This window comes from Aphelocoma coerulescens, chromosome 1A (genome assembly GCF_041296385.1).
Source record: "Aphelocoma coerulescens isolate FSJ_1873_10779 chromosome 1A, UR_Acoe_1.0, whole genome shotgun sequence".
NCBI classification, from domain to species: domain Eukaryota; kingdom Metazoa; phylum Chordata; class Aves; order Passeriformes; family Corvidae; genus Aphelocoma; species Aphelocoma coerulescens.
The window spans coordinates 26,273,499-26,292,812 of NC_091014.1; the positions used below are offsets into that span (position 1 = coordinate 26,273,499).

The following is a 19,314-nucleotide window of genomic DNA, read 5'->3' on the forward strand; positions in this document are numbered from 1 at the left end:
TTGGATCTTATGTAGCAAAGCATGAGGGAGCCCATAAAGCTTCCTGGAGAGCTCATCTGGGGCCTCTCTATTCCTCCTGCATTAACAACTGACATTTTAAGTCAGGTTTATGGATTACTGGAGCTACTTTAAAATGCTATTTTAAATGGCCTTTGTGGACATCTATGTGACCACCTCCATGCTGTCAAAGTGCAGTGTGCTGGAATAGTTCTCAGGCATTTTGGGTCTGATCAGGAGCCTGCCCTTGTACCACTCTCGGTCACTTCTGGTGAGAAGAGGGCTGCTTGTAAACCTCTCTCAAGACTAGTGCCTGGTGAAGAGTGGGAGGATGATTGTTGGCACTGGCCAAGATCCTGGCATCTTTGCAATGATTTGAATAATCTCATCTCAGGGGGATGACTGGCACAGTGTAATTTCCTAGTGTGGGTGTGCCCTGTGGTTGAGAGTAGGGTATAATTATATCAGTAAGTGTTGAAAAAGTTCATGGACTTCGGCGGGGAAAGACATTGCAGAACAACCAATATGACTGAAAAAAAGCAAGCTCCGTTTATTAGCAATCCAGAGGCACTTATATAGTATACCAGCTTGTTAACTCTTAAGTGGCTTAAACCTTTCTACTTCTACCTAATTGGACTTACATTGGCAAGCTTCTACTAGTTATGTTATGATTAAAGAATTCAGAGTTCACCCTCCCTTCTCATGGTCAGTACATCTTATCTGCACAGCTGCACATCCTCAAAACTCCCTTTTTGTTCTCAGGCTTGTTTCTCACACAGGCCTCTGCTTGCAGGCTTTTTCTTTGCAGGCCTTTGCTTTGTACAGTTCTTCTATTGATTTGGTTTTATCAGTAATCCATGTCCCTGATCCTCTAATCATTTTGCAACAAGTGAGTAATATAGACCCAACACCCCATAAACTGCACTCCTTCATGTTGTCTAAGTGCCAGCATTTCTTGGTACCCTTTTGGCCCTGGTGGTGCTTTCCTAGATAAGTCTGGGCACAACTCCTGGCACAACACTTCTCTGGTTTTAGAGAGGAAGAGAAATGCATGTATGAGCTGTGCTGGGCCATGTGGCCTAAAAATCTGTGTTGAAAGGTCTGTGTTGAAATGTCTGTGTGATACTTTCGTTGCACAGGACCATCTACACTTCCTTCAGCTACCAAGAGCTGCAGATTGTGGAGCTAAAAGTGACATGCTCACCATGGGATCTACCCCAAAATTATTTTGTGAATGGAACCAGACCAAAATTGAAATTGAAAACTCATGTTGCACTTTGTCCAAATCTTTATATATATATCTCTATTGGCCTGCAAAGTATTCATTGTTTCATCCCAAGTAATTAATAAGCTATTCCATCTGCCTCAATAGTTTATGGCTCAGATTAGATCAAAAGTGGGTCCAGAAGGCTGTCTGGAAAAGTATCCACTGTACTGCTAAACAAAAAAACCCCTACCTGCTGAAGAGGGCAGCATGTAACACCAAACCTTGAGTGACCCATACAGCTGCAGAACCAGAGATTCCTTTCAGTCTTCCTGCACCAATGTAACAATGCAGCAATATGACACATTTGATCAACATGACAGGTCACAGTTACAACTCAACCATGCCCTCCTGTCACCTGATTGCTATTATTGCAATAAGGGGTTAAAACAGGGGCATGGGCTGATGTTTAAGAGGAAAATGTATCTTGCTAAACCACAACTGGTTTCACAAGAAGTAAAAAATGTGAAGATTGTGTAGAAGTGTTTGAATTTTAAGATATGAACTTCCGAAATTCAGTTTTATTGCTGTAATAAATACTCAAGATTAATTCCTCTGTATTTTCAAAATAACTTTTTTCCATTGTTATTTGTAGTGATTTGTCTTAAAATATTATTTTTTCAGATGGAAGAGGTGATTGAAGACATAATCAATATGGAATCAAATTTTAATGATGAAGGGATAGGTTGTTCTGAAACTCCTTTACTAATGCAAAGAACTGTAAGTATTTTGTTGAATTTCATCTTGCTTTTTATACTAGAAAAACTTCTTTGAGTGATTCAAGCATATCAGAGTTCAGAGACTAAGGAATAGTACCAGTGGACTATTCTCCTTTCCCTTCAGTTGATCGCCTTTTTGCGAATAAATAGTACAGAAAAGGACACAAATGTGGTGAGACAGTTCTTTTAAGTAGTCTGAATAACATTTGTGGTTCTAGATAAGAAAAATGTCTGGTGCATAACCTACTAATTCCTGTTCAGTGCTAAAAATAATAAGGATAAAAAGTGTCTGAATCCTAGAAGGCCTTTTATAGCCTTTCTTAAAGATCCTTCTACCTCAACTAAAAAAAAGTCAAAGCTTCCCCATGTAATAGTTTCTATGGTATGGTGGTTTCTCCAGTGTCTTAGGCTCTAGTTCTAGATTTTCATGTAGACAAGTGCCATTTAGTTGAATAATTTGTCAAGGAAAAACAAGAGAAATGTGATTTCTTCACAGGAATTAATGTAACAAACTTCAATTTTATGATGTCTCTGCAAAGAAATGTGAGAGGACTAACTATGTTTCCATATATGTTACATATTTGAAGAGGAAGGATGGCTCTTTTCTGGACACAACAACATATAGAGCATTATTATTTATGAAAGTAATACCTATCAATAACTGTAATGCACTTTACAGAAGGATGTATGTGTTCCTCTCTACCCTAACTTATGTAGGGAACTGTTTGTCCTCAGGGCTTTAAACTGTACACCAATAAAGGGGAACTTCACCCTGATGAAGGCAGAAGGATTTTCACAGGCTTTGACAATCTACCAAGTTCACTTTGGAATACAGTCAGGTGCTTACTCTTAATCGCCCTCTGGAGGAACATCTTTTTCTGACTTACAGGACTTCACTGGCTACAAAAATACCTTAGGAGACAAGATCTCTACTCTTCTATGTTGCCCACTATAGAGTCCAGCATTAATGCCAATTAACATTTCCATGAACACCTGAAATTTGCATGCCAACTACAAAACTGATGCAGCTGGACTGATTTATGCATATCTCAGTAGAGAACATAGCAAAGGAGTGGTCCCCAGGGAGTGAATTAATATTTTGGCTCAAATTAAAGTAAGGCAGGGGAGGATTCTGTCAGGTATGATACTGTGGGATGGTGATGAGTGGCATGAATTCTGGGTTTGGGTTGAAGTCATACTCCCTCAAAACCTTTTAAAACTGGATGATGTTAATCTATGCTAATTCCAGGTTCATTAGCCTTTATCTTCAGCCATGAAGGACATTTCTCTCTAAAATTTATTGAATACCCTACTCTTGATGAGGAAGACAATATGCAGTGTCTTTTAGGCCTTGCTGCGTTTGTACTTGCAAAGTTTTGGGACTCCTGAAGTGCCTCTTGGACAAGTAATGGTATTTGGATTTTCATTTGTGCTGAGGAAATCAGCAGACTGCTAGGTAAGCCAGGGAGTAGCATGCATTTTCCAATCTCTCTGTTCAATACTATGGCAAAATAAAGCCTGTCTTCAACAAGGCATGCAAACTGCATCAGTGTGAGGAAATTGAGCAGTGCCTCTGCTTCTTTTATCTTCTCTTTTAGCATTGTGTTCTCTAAAAATATACAAAAGAATTAGGCATATGGAGATGATGTCAGTCATTTAGCTCATGCCACTTGGTTTTATGCCATCTTTCAGGCAACATCCTAAATCTGGCAGCAAAATTTTGGTCATAAGCTGTTCAATAGAGAAAGATAGAGAGACAGGTAGAAATAATATTTTTATATCCAGCTTTTCATTATCATAATAAGAATAATGAAATTTTGTTATCTGGGCTAAAAATGTATGCATTAAAAGAGTACTGGGCTAGGAGACACAATCAGCAATGGGTGAATATCTAATTTCCCCGAGAAGATGTGCTGGGTTTGTGCTGTACTTCAGCAAGGACCCATTGTAGCTCTGATGTACTTCTGCACAAGATTCCTTAATGTGGTGGCTGACACAAGCATGGAGTAAGTGAGATTTCAGGGGAGACTGAGTTGCCTCTGTATCTGGCTGATTTGGCATTTGCTTTTTCGTTAAATTTCTCCAGCACAATGCTTAAGTATTTCTAGAATTTCTTCTTAGACTTTCTTTACTTGGGATTGTCTTGATTTTGCAAACTGGGCAGAGTAGTTTCTCTGAAATTCAGAAATGGGCTGACTTGGTTTTCAGAATGTGGTAAAAGACTCGGGTGTTTTTTCAGCAAAATCTTTTCTTGAAAAAAAACAAATTCATGATGCCATTTTCCTGTCTCAGTGTTCTCAATCGATAGTGACTGAGTAATTTTTCCACTTTTTACAGTGTAACCTGTTGTGTGTTGCATTAGTTTGCATTAGTCAAATGCACCCATGTACCATTTTAATGGCACATTAAATGAAGACATTGAATTCTGTGAGACTACTCGTGAATAATTGCTCAAAGGCTCATTATCTGACCCCGAATTACTGAATTACAGTTATGTATTAGTAGAATCAGAGAAGTGAAAATAAGAACATTCCTCCATCTCTCATTTAAATAATTACAGCTTCTGAAGAGTGGATTATCTGGCTTTTACTGTGTTTGGATCCAAATTTATAATTTGATGAAACTGTCTGGTTTTGGGTGGTCACTTAAGAATTGCTCAAAGTAGGGAATTTTCTGACTGTGTTTCTATTGCTCTTCAGAGTACCCTACTGGCAGAAACCTACATTTTACAACAATCTTTTAAAAGTTCAGTTAAAACGTAAGACTAGGTCCTCCCTACATGCAAAAGGTCTTGATTCTTCTGAAAGTATTTGCAAACCAAATAATATCCTTGTTCATAAAACATAGCTGAAATAAAACCATAACTACTCTTATGAACTATCATTTAATGACAACTGTTTGTTCATCATGGAGAAGGTAAGATTTAATTTAAAAAGACCCTTGAAGATGACACCAATTTAAAGTAATTTTTTTTTGTTGTAATAATTTAGTTTTATGAAAATCTTATTAACAGACAGCAGTGTATTTATTTATTATAAGAAAATACTTTTTTCTCTGACTATCATATTAGGAGCGACAGGTTTGTTCCTGACCATACAGAAATCATTAAAATAAATGAAACAAATAATATATGAGTGAGCTTTAGAAGTGAACTACTGTCATGTAGGTCAGATATGTTGGAAGACATTTGAAAAGTAAATACTTTTAATCAAAAGTTCATTCTTAATCAAAATCCTTACAGTCTATTTAACATTCTGTAGTGAATTTAAAGTATATTAATACTTCCAAACGTTCAGAACACAGGAAGTGTGGATGTTTACATCTGTTAATACAAAGCAAATATTACACCATCATTAAAAGTTTAGGGCAGGTAGTAAAATCTGTGCTCTACATTGCTTTTAATATCTGAAAAAGAGAAATTTAAGGAATGTTGTATTATAACAGATGTGGAGTCATCACAGGAAAAAGCAGAGTTAAAAAATAGGATCTCTGTGGTTTTCAGGGTGGGATTTAACAGTGTGTGATCTTGTGAGCCACTTCTTAATACTAAATGCTTTGTTTTGTTATTATACATATACAGCTATAAGACTCACCTGTAAACCCAGTAATCTAGCAATCACAGTGGAGATCTGTATGAAAGCAGCCAGCAATTTACCAGTACCTTCATTCAGAAATAACTGTTGCAGTCCAGATAATCACTGTACAACTGCGATAATGTTCTCTACTTGATATGCAGTCCACTAAAACTTATGTCAAAAACATTAGGAGATTGACTGGCTTGGAATGAGAATGAAGTGAGAGGAAATTAATGTTCTGCAATGGCATGGGCCTCTCTTGCACAGACCTGGGTGGGACCAGCGAGAAAAATAATTTAATCTTGTGAACATTTTCAAGGATTCTAAGTTGTCGTTTTTTTCTGGTGCACAAGAAAACACGAGCTTTCAGCACTATTATTGAAGAAGCCTGGGGAGAGAGGCTCTGTAGCAGTTAGATGGCTGGCAATGAGAGCTAAGAAGTAGTTGCAGAGAAGTGCTTCAGGCAGAGCACTACCATGAAATTGGATTTCAAAAAGTCGCCAGGAGAGGCCCAACTGCTTGTATGTTGGATCAGTTCAGCTCCATGTTGCTGGAGTAGTCAATACTGAATGACTGAACTAAATGAAGCAGTTCCTTTCAAATTGCTTGGAAGAAAATTGAAACCTTCTTCATGGAAATCCTTTTAGCTGATTTTTTTTCCATGTCCAGTAGCAAATAAAACCAAGACAAAAGGGTTTCCATGTTCATGTAGGAAGAAATTCTTTGCTGTGAGGGTGGGGAGACACTGGCTCAGGTTGCCCAGGGAGGTTGTGAATGCCCCAACCCTGGCATTGTTCAAGGCCAGGCTGATTAAGGCCTTGAGCAATCTGGTCTAGTGAGAGGTGTCCCTTCCTATGGCAGGGAGGGTTGGGACTATTTGGTCTTTAAGGGCCGTACTCACCTCTCAACATTCTATGATACTATGATTTATTTGTAATATTTAGGAAATGTTTTCTTTAACTATCCCCTTGAATTAGCTTAGCAGCAAGAATGTTGGGAAAAGAAGAATTAAACCACTACAGAGAAGGGAAGCAAAAGCACCTGGGCATGCTGAAAGTCAGGGGTTGTGCCAGCTGTGAGCTGGGGGAACAGCTGGACAGGGGAAAGGTGGCAATACTCTGCAAAGGTGATGCCTTGCAATGGCACCTCTTGGGGGATCTTCTGAGGCTTCGCTCCTTTCCTTTCATGACTTCATTTCATGTACTCATAGTTCACTATTGCACTAAGATTGGGAGCTACTGTCTATATCCAGTCTGCTTGGGAGTCAAGTCAGTGGGATTGCTTCACTTCTGCCACTCTTGCAGGAAAAGAGCTTGTGGAGAAAATCCTCAGTTGCTGCATGGCTCACTTGTATTTGTTTTGCTCCTTTGGCATTTGAAAAAAATCTTGTATGGAGTATGGAGAGGTATGGAGTAGAAGTTAGATCAGGACAGGACAGATAGATGTTTTCCTTCTTTAATTTTTATGATTCTATTAACTACAGCTGGTATAAAGTTCTGATTAAATCTGTTAAGTCTGTATTTGATTTTATGGAGACACTATTTATTGGTAAAAGCATAGTTCACTCTGTCTGCAAAATCTCTCTCCTATTACAAGGTCTTTGAGGTCACAATTTCTCATCATGACATTAATAATTCGTATTTGTATTAATTATTTGTTAAATATTGATGGTGACCATCTGGATGGATTACAAAACCTGCTGTCTGTCCCATTCTCAGAAATCATACAGAAGGAAGAAATTAAAGTAGGTATGTTCCAAAGTATTTTATTCAATAATTGCTGCAGTTATTCAATCATGAAGTAAACCCGGCTTTCCATGAGAGGAGAATATAGCGTTGCTGATCTAGGCAGCCCCCTACTGCATAATCATGAGTATTTTTTATTTAGTGAATACTGATGTAATTTGGCAACCCTTGTAAGTTGATAAAATCTGCTAAAGTTCAAAACCATTTTAGAGAAAGGGCCAGAGTAAACATTAACAACCTCATTTGCTTAGGTTGGCTAACTTGAAAAGGCTGCATAACATCAATGAAAATGCTTTGTCAATCACATTCTACACTAGATTAGTCTTAAAGTCCAAGGAAGAATCAAAGTTCATCTAAGTATATAAACTTCTGTCTAGCACTCTCTAGTATCATTTACAAGTTTAACAAGAAAAATGAAGGAGAAGGAACAGTCGGTAGCTATTGAGGAAATAAGACACCTCAAAAATGAAACTGGTGAGCAAATATTTTCTTTGTCTTTTTTCAATACTATAAAAGTGTTAGGTAGGAAATTGTGTTTCTCAGTTGCTTAAGTTGTAAAAACTAACTATGAAAAGCACAAATGCAGAACTCCTCAGGCCTGTTTCCTGCAGCTGGAAGTATCTTTTGTTATTACTGCCACTGCTGTTTTGAATGTCATACAAATGTCAGATGAAGGTTTGCTTTTGGTATTTCACACAATTTAGAAGTTTGAGGTGGAAATGGGCAGTGTACAGCTTTCTTGCCTGCACAATTTACCTCATGCTGTAGCAAAGGTCTTCATAGAATAGAGCATACATTACTTTGGGTCAGGAGAAGAACTATGGCCTGTTTTTACTTAGCTGCAGCATTCAAAAGCTGTGCAAAATGGCCAACAATTTCAGCTCTGTCTCTAGCATGCTAACAGACAAGTGCTTACTAATCCTTCTTTATTTTGGGTGCAGAACTCTCTGGCTTAAAGGGAATGAAAAGATTCAACATTCATGCAACTGTAGTAAAGTTTCCATAACTCTGAAATTAAGAGAAACAATTTTTTTTTCTCTTTTTCTCTTTCTAAAAGGTAAATAGACATAAATGAAAGTATTGTTCTAAAATATACAGTTGTTTGTATCCAAGTACCTTTTACAAACCTGGTCTTTATCTCAGACCATAACATTTGTTTAACAAAAGTAAGAGAAAAGAATAGTTAAAACAAATTTCTAATTGTCTTAATATTAATTCCTTATTAATTCCAAACCCATGTGCAGCAGGATCTGCCAGCAAACTCCTGCAGTTTGGGGCCACCAAGAAGATTCTGTTGTATCCCAAAGCCTCTGCTGCATCTTGTGTTGTTGTCTGTATACAGCAATGCAAGGCTTGAAGTCCTTAGGACATGACAGGTCATAAAGAAGATCATGCTAAACTCACTGCTGTCTGCAGCAAATAGGTTATGATCCCTTCTGGAGAGAAACTTTATGAATTTCCATCAAAGGCATTTACATAGGTTGAATAAAAGACTTGTGAGCTTGGAGGCAACAACAGTGGCCACTTTGTTCTGCAGGAGCAGTCAAGCTTTTTATTGCAAGACAAAACTAGCTTGTGAAAACCGCAAAGATTTCTTGAAGTCCATTTTGAGAAATAAACTTCTGAAAGTACAACTGATTTTCTTAGCACTTCCTTCTCAATCAGCCTAGGCCTTCCTTGACCTTTAATATATGTGTAAAGTAGTTTATGAAGTAGCTATTTACACTATATTTACATTTATATATATACATATTTATATTCACACTAGAAATAAACATTTGTGAATATATCTGAAATCAAACACTACAGGAAGAATTTTCAACCAAAATTAAATTCTGCATGGTACATCCATGTGAACACACTAGAACACAGAAGCCTTACTGTAATATGTTCAGAGATTTAGGTGTTAGATGAAATCTAAGAGGACAAAATATAAAACATATAATATATAGAGTATATGACATAAATAAATGTGTTTTTCACTTCTCCCTCAGGCTCAATTTTTTTACTTTTTTTTGTGCTGACATTTGGTCATTGTTTTCAGAGGAAGAATTTGAATTATTTGATATATGTATTGACATGCGTTATCCAACAAAATTGAAGTAGGGCAGAACCAGGCATTAGTACATTAACTGGTGTTACTAGTGAACTAATAGTAAAATAGCTAACAGGTATGTCATTTAATTGGCATCTTTGGGTTTCAGAACCCGGGGTTTAGTGGGCAATACCCTCTTGACTTGATTTCTGGCTCTAAGGTGGATGATGACATTATCAGAGCATTGCTCCACTTCTGGACTGTGTTTGTTATGTTAATTTTGTGACCAGAAAATACAAGAATAGCTAAAAATATACCATTAAAAGATGGTAATTGAAAGAGTGTATACCTCTTGCAAAAGGTTGATTCTCCAGAAAATTCCTTTGCTTGGTCATATTTGATGTGACATTTATCTAGACAATGGACTTCTATGTATATGATCAGGGCAGAAATGTACTATGACTGGAATATGAAGAGAGTTCATTTTTCTCTGATGAATAATGAACTAGCTTGATGATCATTATTGGAAGATAAAAAATGAACCAGTTTTCATGCATAATATATAATATGTAATATAAGACATCTGAACATTAAGTCCCTGGTTAAGGATTGTGTAATTATGAAACATGTTAAAGATAAATATAGAAGGAGATACAATTTGTTCAAATGAAAACAAAACTGAGAAGGATAGTATTTTCTGCTAGTCTCTATACAATAAAAAGAGAAACTGGAACATTTTTGAATTGTTATTGCTGGAGACCTTATGTACTCAAATACAAGTATTTTGTATTGCAATTAAAAAAGGACCAAGAAAATTTAGCTGTAAATGGAATCTTGTAGATTCTGAAAACAGTACACTACAACTTCTTTGGCAATTGATAGTGCAAACACATCCTTACAAATAAAAAGGATAACACAGCTTATGTTCAACTTTCTTCAAGCAGGACAGCAATTGAAAAAGAAAGCTGAAGCCTAGTCTTTCAGCACAGTGCTTGTATTGACAAATTGTGCATCCCACCTGCAAGAAATGTGAAAAGATGAAAAGAAATTTATTGAAACACACATTGAAGATACGAGAATTGGCCCAGTTTTCCCCTTGTCAAAACCTGGAAACACCCATTATACCAGGGATTGTTATTTAGCAAATGGATTTGTTAATATGTGTTAATATGCATTTATTGATCAACTCACTATTTGGCCAAATTCAGTGCACATTTTGATGTCAATCTGTGAGCGTAAAAGATTGAGAAAAAGTTTTGTTCACCTGTCATGAATAAATTGTAAAGGCATGACAAGCAATTAACTGTGTTTTTAACTGGGTTGTGTACCCCAGTAACACAAATATAAACTCTTACTTGATATGAAAAATGAACTGTGGATACAATTCCATATTGAGATTTTTATATTTGGGATCCATATATGGGATAACAACTTAAAAATTTTGCAAAATTCCTACTTTTTTTTTTTTTCCTTTTTCCTTTTCCTTTTCCTTTTTCTTTTTTTCTTTTCCTTTTCCTTTTTTTTTCTTTTTTCTTTTTCCTTTTTCCTTTTTCTTTCTCTTTTTCTTTTCCTTTTTCCTTTTCTTTTTCTTTTTAATTAAAATGAATAAGCAAGAACCACCTTGAAATAGATGGGTTCTAAAATTTTTTGTGGCTAAGAAGAAGTAACCTCATTTTACAAAACTGTTCTCTGAAGTGATGCTATCAATTAAGCTTGTGAAAACATGATTTAAGTGGGATATATTTAGGGGTGGGAAATGATAAAATATTGCACAAATCTTTTGTTTTAGATGCTGTCTGAGCAAGTACTAATTTTTAACAAGCACCAAAAGAAAGTTTCTCTTGCAGATACAGTACCCAACCTTTCAGGTTAGGCAGCTACAGTCTCTCTTCTTGTGACGAGTAAAGCCACAAGTGTTGTTAAGCTTTCCTAGGCTGCAGGTGCAGTACAGGCACCTGACCATGTGTAATAGGGTCAGCGATCCTCAGAATGGTCTGTACTGCACAGCAGCTGCCGTGGAAGCGTGCCATACGTTGTTACTGCAGGAAACAGGCACACTTGGTGGGTTGTATGTCTGCAGTTACTAACCCTGGAAAAGAGGGTAGGGAAGGAAGTTTCTGCTAGCAGGACTGTTCCTGCAACTTTCTTCCCACTTGCCTCTTTTCATGAGCACTTCTGATCCGGGCAGAATGAAGATGTCTGGTAGAGGAAGTCTGGTCCTGACCTCTGTCTTTTCTGGGGACATCTTGACCCTTCTAATCACGCACTTGGGCTTGTCAGTGTGACTGTAAGGAAGTAAGTCCCTGGGAGAAATGGTAGCTGGTTTACAGGACAGTCTTTCCTGTTGTCTGTTTGCATATTCTTCAAGGGAAAGCAGGGTAGCTGATGAACTTTTTTGACCTATCAGGACAGTCTATATAACTTTGATGAAGAGCTCTTGATATCCTAGGGTTTAGCCATTTTAGACAACTAGAACATGTCAGGTGTCTGCTCTTCAACGATATACACACACCCTCCATCATCCTTGATTAGTGACATCCTTTGGATGTATGAAGAGCTGTTTACAACCTTGTGTATGAACGCATAGTAGTAAAATGCAATACAGGTTATCTAGAAAGTAACTGAACAGAGTTCCTTTCAGCCTAAGAAGCAAGCTAGAGACTATAAAATTTGTTTTTTTTAAAATAAAAGATGTTAATGAAGTGCGCCAATAACCAATCCTTGATCTCAGTTTACTTAATATTTTCATTAGTGATCTTGCTACAAAAAATACATTTATGCAGATGAAATTTACTGAGGTAGCAGAAGTAAAAAGTATTGCCAATACAAAGAAGGATGAGGATATCATAGAGGAAGAATTATATGACTGTGATGACAGAATAGTCTAAATGGAAGGAATGTAATAGTACTGAGTGGAAGGCCATCCATTTAAATACTAATAACAGGAATGTCTGCTGTAAGCTGGGAGCTCATTAACTGGAGATGACAGAAAAAGATCTGGTTACATTAGTTGTTCAGAGGATAACTATAAGCCATCAAAATGATGGGATGGCATAAAGGAGATAAATATGGTCTTAGTATCCCTCATGAGACTGATTTCCAAGAGACATGAGGAAATATCCAGTGTGGGATTCACTGGGTGCAGAACTCCTTGAATGTTGTAGGCAAAAAAAAGTGTCCTCCCTTCAGGAAAACTAAACCAAAGCAGGGAAGGTACAGAGGGGCTTGTTAGAACTTATCATGGCATGGGAAGTCTGTCTAAAGAAGCATGGCCCGTTCAATTTAGCAAAGAGAAGTCTTAAGGGAGCTATATTCACTCCCAGTAGTCACGTGGGGAAGTTGAACAATAAACTGTATGCATTAAAGGAACACAAAGCAAAATAAAATTTGCCCACAAATGGAAATTAAAGAGACGCTTGTTTGAAAATAATTTGCAATCATTCAACTTTTTTAACATACTGCATATAAAAATCTTGGAGATGTGAAACCTAACTGATTTTAGACCAAGCATTACTGGCTTATGAACTAGATTATGTAATGATATGTTAAATGAACTTGATGGCCAGGAAATGCTTTCTAGTCCAGACTGGGCATTATCATATTCAGCAGGATTCTTAAATTAAGAAAATTCTAGCTGACTTTAGAAAAGGTTTTGGCTGTTATTTTCTAACTGTGCAACACTGATTGTGATACAACCATAATCTTTACAGACTGTTGCTGTAGGGCAAACACATCATGCAAAGATTAGCCAAAATGGAAAAATACTTAAATAATATGTGATCATGCAAGTGAACACTGTTGTGACATAGAACTGTCTAGGGACTACAAGTGAACAGGCATAGACAATCTGTGTTCATATATTTTAATACTGCATTCAGAGTCCTACTCTTGGAGGATATGGAAATGCTATTGGTTTAAATCTTCCTTAAAATTACATGGTATTTACCAACAACTATCTTTCTATAGGATTTGGAATACCACACAATTTACTTTCATATAATGTTTTCCTTTAAAAAAAACCCAAACTTGTTATTAGAGACTGCAAACTGTGATCACAGCTGTCCATTGTTAGTCATCCATGCTGTTAACAAACCTTTAGTGTTTGCTACACAGTCCTGCCTGCACAGCAGTTCAGACCCAAGCACTGAACATAAAAATCTTCTCCAGATGAGACCTCCATAGTACTTCCCTTGGACACTGTCAGCAAGCACAAGGTCACAGGCTCTTGTGAGGTGTATTCACTCAGGTAGTACAGCTGAAGTTTGCTTTTATAATTGGTCTAAGCTTCAAAGTTGAGTATCTTTCAGGACTGAGCCCCATGAATGGAAATTCTCATGTTCCAGTCTTTGCACACAGGCATTGAAGATCCCATGACACTTTATACAAAAGGAAGAATGTTAACCCCAGTGTCCTTGCCAAATGCTAACTTTGTTAATTACAGTCTGCTTTCTTTAATGCTCCTTGCAGTTTTAATTAGATATTGTATTATTCTCTTTCTGTACCACATTGTCACTGGTTATTCCCAGTTAACCATTTGCTGTGCTAAAGGTTGTTGATAGTTTGTCCAAAGCTGTCTGTATTTCAGAAGCAGGAAAGATGGTGTATTATATTCCACTACTTTTAATATTTGTGTTCTCATTCCTGATGAGCTGCTTGCATCTAAATTCTCAGATACATATATGTAAATATAAGTATCATGAATATAAGGTTTGGAAATTATATGACTTACCAGAACTTCTCAGAACAACACAAGTGTGAACCAATATAGCTCATGACACCTGCAGGACAAATGATTTCCTGATGCCTGGGAATTTTCATATCCAAATATCTCTGTTTCCACATCTAAACTGAAAGCAAGAACATGCTTTTGATATGGTGGAATCAGCTGAAATTTTAAAGTGTTTTGGGATTCATCAGGTTTCACAGTGCTATAGAATTTTAAGATCATCATTGTAAGCATATTGTATAATTGTGCCATTTTACATGATTTGTACATTTAGTAACATTGCATTGAATTTTTGTGGAATTATTTGTGTGTATGTGTATATATATATATATATATATATATAATGTAAGACAGGAAGCTATTTGAAGCCTCAGTACTGCAAAAACTTTCCCTGCTTAAATGGCACTATAAACAATAAATCACATTATGATGTATGGAGTTTTGGTACACATGCAAACAGCTACATGTATTTTTACTCACAATTTCTATAATATATTGTGCTATGTATTTTGATTTTTATAATTTGAAAATTAGTTACTTACATATGTCTACATTTCTAAAAGAACTTCTTTCTTTGTCAGACAAAAATAGTATGCTTCCTCATGTTGTATCAAAATCGGCCAATTTCTACTCTAAGATGGCTCTTAGTGTTCAGCAACATTAGCAAGGAAATTCCTTGGGATTTTCTATGCCTGATATCAATGCAGATCAAATTCAGGTAGAGAGTTTCAACAAAATACTTTGATATATTTTTGACTGTATTTTAAAAAACTCCCTGGTAATCAGAAATATGATTAATTTTAAAGGAAGTCCTTCTTACATGATTTTTAAAATAAGAGTTTATTTGAAAATTTTCACATGAGGAGCCCAGTGAGGTTTCCTGAGAAGGTACACATGGGAGGCCTGCAACATTCACCCCAAACTTTCTACAGAGTCAAGAGTAAGAAAGAGAGATTATTCGGTTCATTCTAAGTGTCCAAAAGAGGTCAGATTAATCACCCTCTATTTCTTCTCCTGATCCTGAATCCTGACACTAAGAATTATTCCTTGCACACTAATTCATAGCAGATTTTTTATGCTGACTAACTGGGAAAGAAGACAGTGTGTCAAACGGAGATCACCAGGGGCCGTATCCACAAAGACACTTATCTCTCATAGTGGCCATTGAAATATAACTGAGATTTGTACTAAATTTACAGAAGAAAGAGAAGTTGATAGTGCAATTGGCACTAACTTTCTGTAACATTTCTTGTCGAGGGTGATGACAGGCCTGTAGTTCCTCCATCCTCCTTCTGGCCCATCTTGTAGATGGGCATCACATTTGCTCCAGTCAACTGTGACCTCCTCAGTTAGTCAGGACTTCTGGTAAATGACGAAAGGTGGCTCAGTGAGCTCTTCTGCCAGCTCCCTCAGGGCCCTCAGGTACATCCCATCTGGCCTCATGAACCTGTGTGTGTCTGAGTGGTATAGCAGGCCACTGACTATTTCCCTTGTGAGGTCTTCATTCTGCTCTGTCTCCCTGGTCAGGTGACTGGGTACCCAAAGAACAAGTAGTATTACTATTAAAGACTGAGATAAAGAGGGCATTACATACTTAAGCCTTTTCCTCACCCTTTGTCACTGTGTTTTCTCCCACATCCAGTACAAACATGGAGATGCTCCTTATCCCTCCTTTTGTTGCTGATTTATTTATAGAAACACTTTTCATTGTCTTTTACAACAGCGGCTAGATAAAATTCTAATTATGTTTTGGCCCTTCTAATTTTCTCCCTGGATAATCTCACAGCATCATTGGTGTCCTCGTAAGTTGCCTGGCTCTACTTCTACTGTGCTTTTTTCCCTCAGTTCCAGCCAAAGCTCTCTGTTCAGCCAGGCCAGTCTTCCTCACTGGCTCATCTTTTCACACAGCAGTTGCAAGATTTCTCTCAGCTGCTTATAGGATATTTCAGTTGCCTCTTCATCCTGGCTAGGTGGTCTATAAAAAGTCCTACTAGGAAAACTGCCTCGCTGGCCTTCCCCCTTATTCTTACCCATAAACACTCAACCTTATCATCACCATCATTAAGCTCTAGACAATCAAAACACTTTCTAAAATACAGAGCTATCCCACTGTCTCGTCTTCCCTGCCCATCCCTTCTGGAGTAATGTTTATGTGAATCCTTCTAATTAGTGAAATGATAGGATTGTAGTCATAAGTAGTTAAATGACTTGGGCTTGATTTTCATCATCTCCATATGATGAACAGGTGATTCTGTTTTCCTAATGGCTGATAAAAAATGTGAAATGACAAGGGGAAGAATGCTGGAGAGCATCTGCAAGAAACAAAGATGATATGGGACATTTGGCAGAGAGGCTCTGCAAAGAGAATTAGACAATTTAAAGGGCTGGAAAGTCACTTTGTTAAACTGAATGAAGTTTAACAAAGACAAGTCTTGGATTCTTCACCTGGATGGGGCAGTTGTGAGTGTACAGACCGACTGCAAATGAGATGCTGGAAAGCAGCACTGCAGAAAGGGACCTTGGGGTCCTGGTCGATGGCAAGTTAAATATGAGTCATCAGTGCCCTGGCAGCCAGGAGGGCCACCCCTGTCCTGGGGGATTGGCCCAGCATCACCAGCCAGGAAAGGGAGGGGATTGTCCTGCTCTGCTCTGCATTGGGGTGGCCTCACTGGGAGTATTCTGGTCAGGTTTGGGAAGATAAAAAGCTACAAGAGAGTGTCCAAAGGAGGGCCCCAGAGATGGTGAAGACTCCAGAAGGGAAGCCATATGAGAAGTGACTGAGGTCACCCAGTCAGTTCAGACTGGGGTGGGGCTCATCACAGTCTACAATTCCCTTATGAGGGGAAGAAGAGGGGCACATACTGATCTCTTCTCTGTGGAGACCAGTGGTAAGATGCAAGGGAATATCCTGAAGTTGTCAGGGGAGGTTTAGGTTGGATATTAGGAAACGATTCTTCACCCAGAGGGTGGTTGGTCACTGGAACAGGCTCCCAGGGAAGTGGTCACAGCATCAAGCCAGCCAGAGTTCAAGAAGCATTTGGAAAATGCTCTTGGGCACATGGTGTGATCCTTGGGGTTGTCCTGTGCAGGGCCAGGAGCTGGACTTTGATGATCCATGTCTGTCCCTTCCAACTCAGGGTATTCTATGATTCTGTGATATTTCATACCTTTTGCTGCTCGATGAAAGTATTAACATGTCAGATATAGATCACGGACAGATGCTTGCAACCACTGTCCCAGTGGTTCTAGTGATGGAAGGAAGTATATGAACTCTTATCACTCTGGACAATGGCAGCAGTTACATGGAATTGCCTTCACCAACTGTGTTATTGGATTCAAGTGAAATGTCTACCTGTGGTTTTAAGTTTAATTTACTCATGCTCTTTTGAACCATCACACGATTTTGAACTGTGTGTTGGTATTATGTTTTCCTTGCCAGCTAAATTGGCCATTCATGAACTTTTCACTTGGACTTGGACATTGTCATTTAAATTCACACCTTTGTGAAGAGGCTATAGAAATTTAACTACCTTGCAAGGATAAATGTGAGTCTCTGCTTGAAATTTAGAAGTAATCAATTAAGTATCTCATGTTTGTGTCAAACTGTGGTTTACAAGCCTGTTTTTCCATTAATGGCATTAATAATCTACTAAATTGAAGATTGCCACCAGTTTCATGCAAGTTATTGAACTTATGTACAAAGCTGTGTGAAATATATAAAGTATGCTAGATATGTATTTCTCATTTGTTAGATTATTTATTAGATTATATAATTTTTAGTCATTACTATCTCCTAGCATTTCACAAAAACAGTAGCCCGAATCATATAACACCCTTACCAAAGTCCACTGGAACTTGGACATGTAGGAGTGTAGGAGTCACACTGACTCTCATTTTTTATGTCATTCTGTTTTCATATAGTTTCAATGAGACAAATTCATTTACATGAATGTAGGAAGTAATTAAGTATGACTAGAGCTAATTTGAGTTCACTCTTGTAATGTAGTTATCCTATCACTGGAACAAAGAAAATGAAAAAGTAAAACTGCAGTGAATTCTGTAGTACTTGTCAGTTTACCCCTCGAATGAAACAAAGGTACTTAATATGAGAATGCTCTTAGCATTCAAATCCTGCATATTAAACATGGCTTGTTCTGAGTAATACTCATTTGAATTCCAAACATTCTTTTAAAAAGTATTTTCATTGAGAGATCAAATGTGTAAGCAGATTTTCAAAACTGACTTGGTGTTGTGATTTCTAATGGTATTCAAGAATTGTCAGTTTTCCTAAGTAATAAAGCTCTACTTTAAAGATGAGCATGTTATTTACCTGTGTTTGAAAAGAATTCTGATTGTTTCATTTCACTGTATGTAATAGAACTGGGAGAATTTAACTCAAACTAGTTTCTCAGATGATCTAGTAAAGTTATTAGTTAATTTAATAAAATCATTATTTAAAAATAAAACCAATTTAAAATTTTTAGATTTAACATAAAATATAGGAAGCACTGCCATGGAACAATTTCACACTGAGCAAGTAATTGGAAAGTTGTGTCTATTCAAAGTAGCTTGTGGTGAAGCTCACAGTCTCTACAAAAAGAGAAATTACAAGAGCCTGAAAAAAGCTGGTTCCCAGCAGACCTACAGTTGGTGTCTTGGTGACCTGCCTGGAAAATTCTGGGTTGTTTCAGGACCCACAGGTGCAGGGCAAATCTGTAAAAACACATTTTATTGTCCATGAAAAACAATTTTCTTAAATAACTCCTAATTTCCCTTCATGCTTTTCTGTCTCAGGTCAGTGGTTTTATCCACATTTTTTCACCTACTTTTTAATCCTTTTGGGGTTTTTAGTGTTTTTCTTTTGGTTTTTTTTTTCTGTTATTTTGGCCATGTGGACCCAAACTCAGTTTATGAGTCCTTGTGTGCTGGCCACAAAAAAACCCCAAAGATGTCAGTACAAATTTTATATGCATGATAAAATAAAAAAAGTTTTTCTCTTACTGCAAAGGATCAATGCTGAAAGGCTGATCATAGGGTCATAGAAACTGAGCAAAGCCTGAAGTGTTCTTCAGTAAACTTTTACATATTTTACAGTTATTTCATATATGTAAAGTTATTCAAGTAAAGGTAATATTTGTGCAATTACCTGAAATCCACATACTTTAGCCTTACTTTTCTTTGGGTGCATTCTATGGGTTTATTTAAATAAAAGTATATGGTATTTTTTAAGGTAATAAGGATACTGGTATACAT

General features: G+C 37.2%; 1 protein-coding gene across 2 annotated transcripts in view; it reads left to right on the top strand.

The window, feature by feature from the left end:
• Nucleotides 1–19,314, top strand: part of TFEC (transcription factor EC) — a 35,828-nt gene that overhangs the window by 966 nt on the left and 15,548 nt on the right. The window contains exon 2 of one of the 2 annotated variants that reach the window (XM_068997147.1): nucleotides 1,886–1,981. In XM_068997147.1, coding sequence (XP_068853248.1) covers nucleotides 1,886–1,981 — 96 coding nt within the window. Of the gene's footprint in view, nucleotides 1–1,885; nucleotides 1,982–7,707; nucleotides 7,775–19,314 lie in introns of those variants that run through there. The other variant, XM_068997137.1, reaches the window with a different exon arrangement.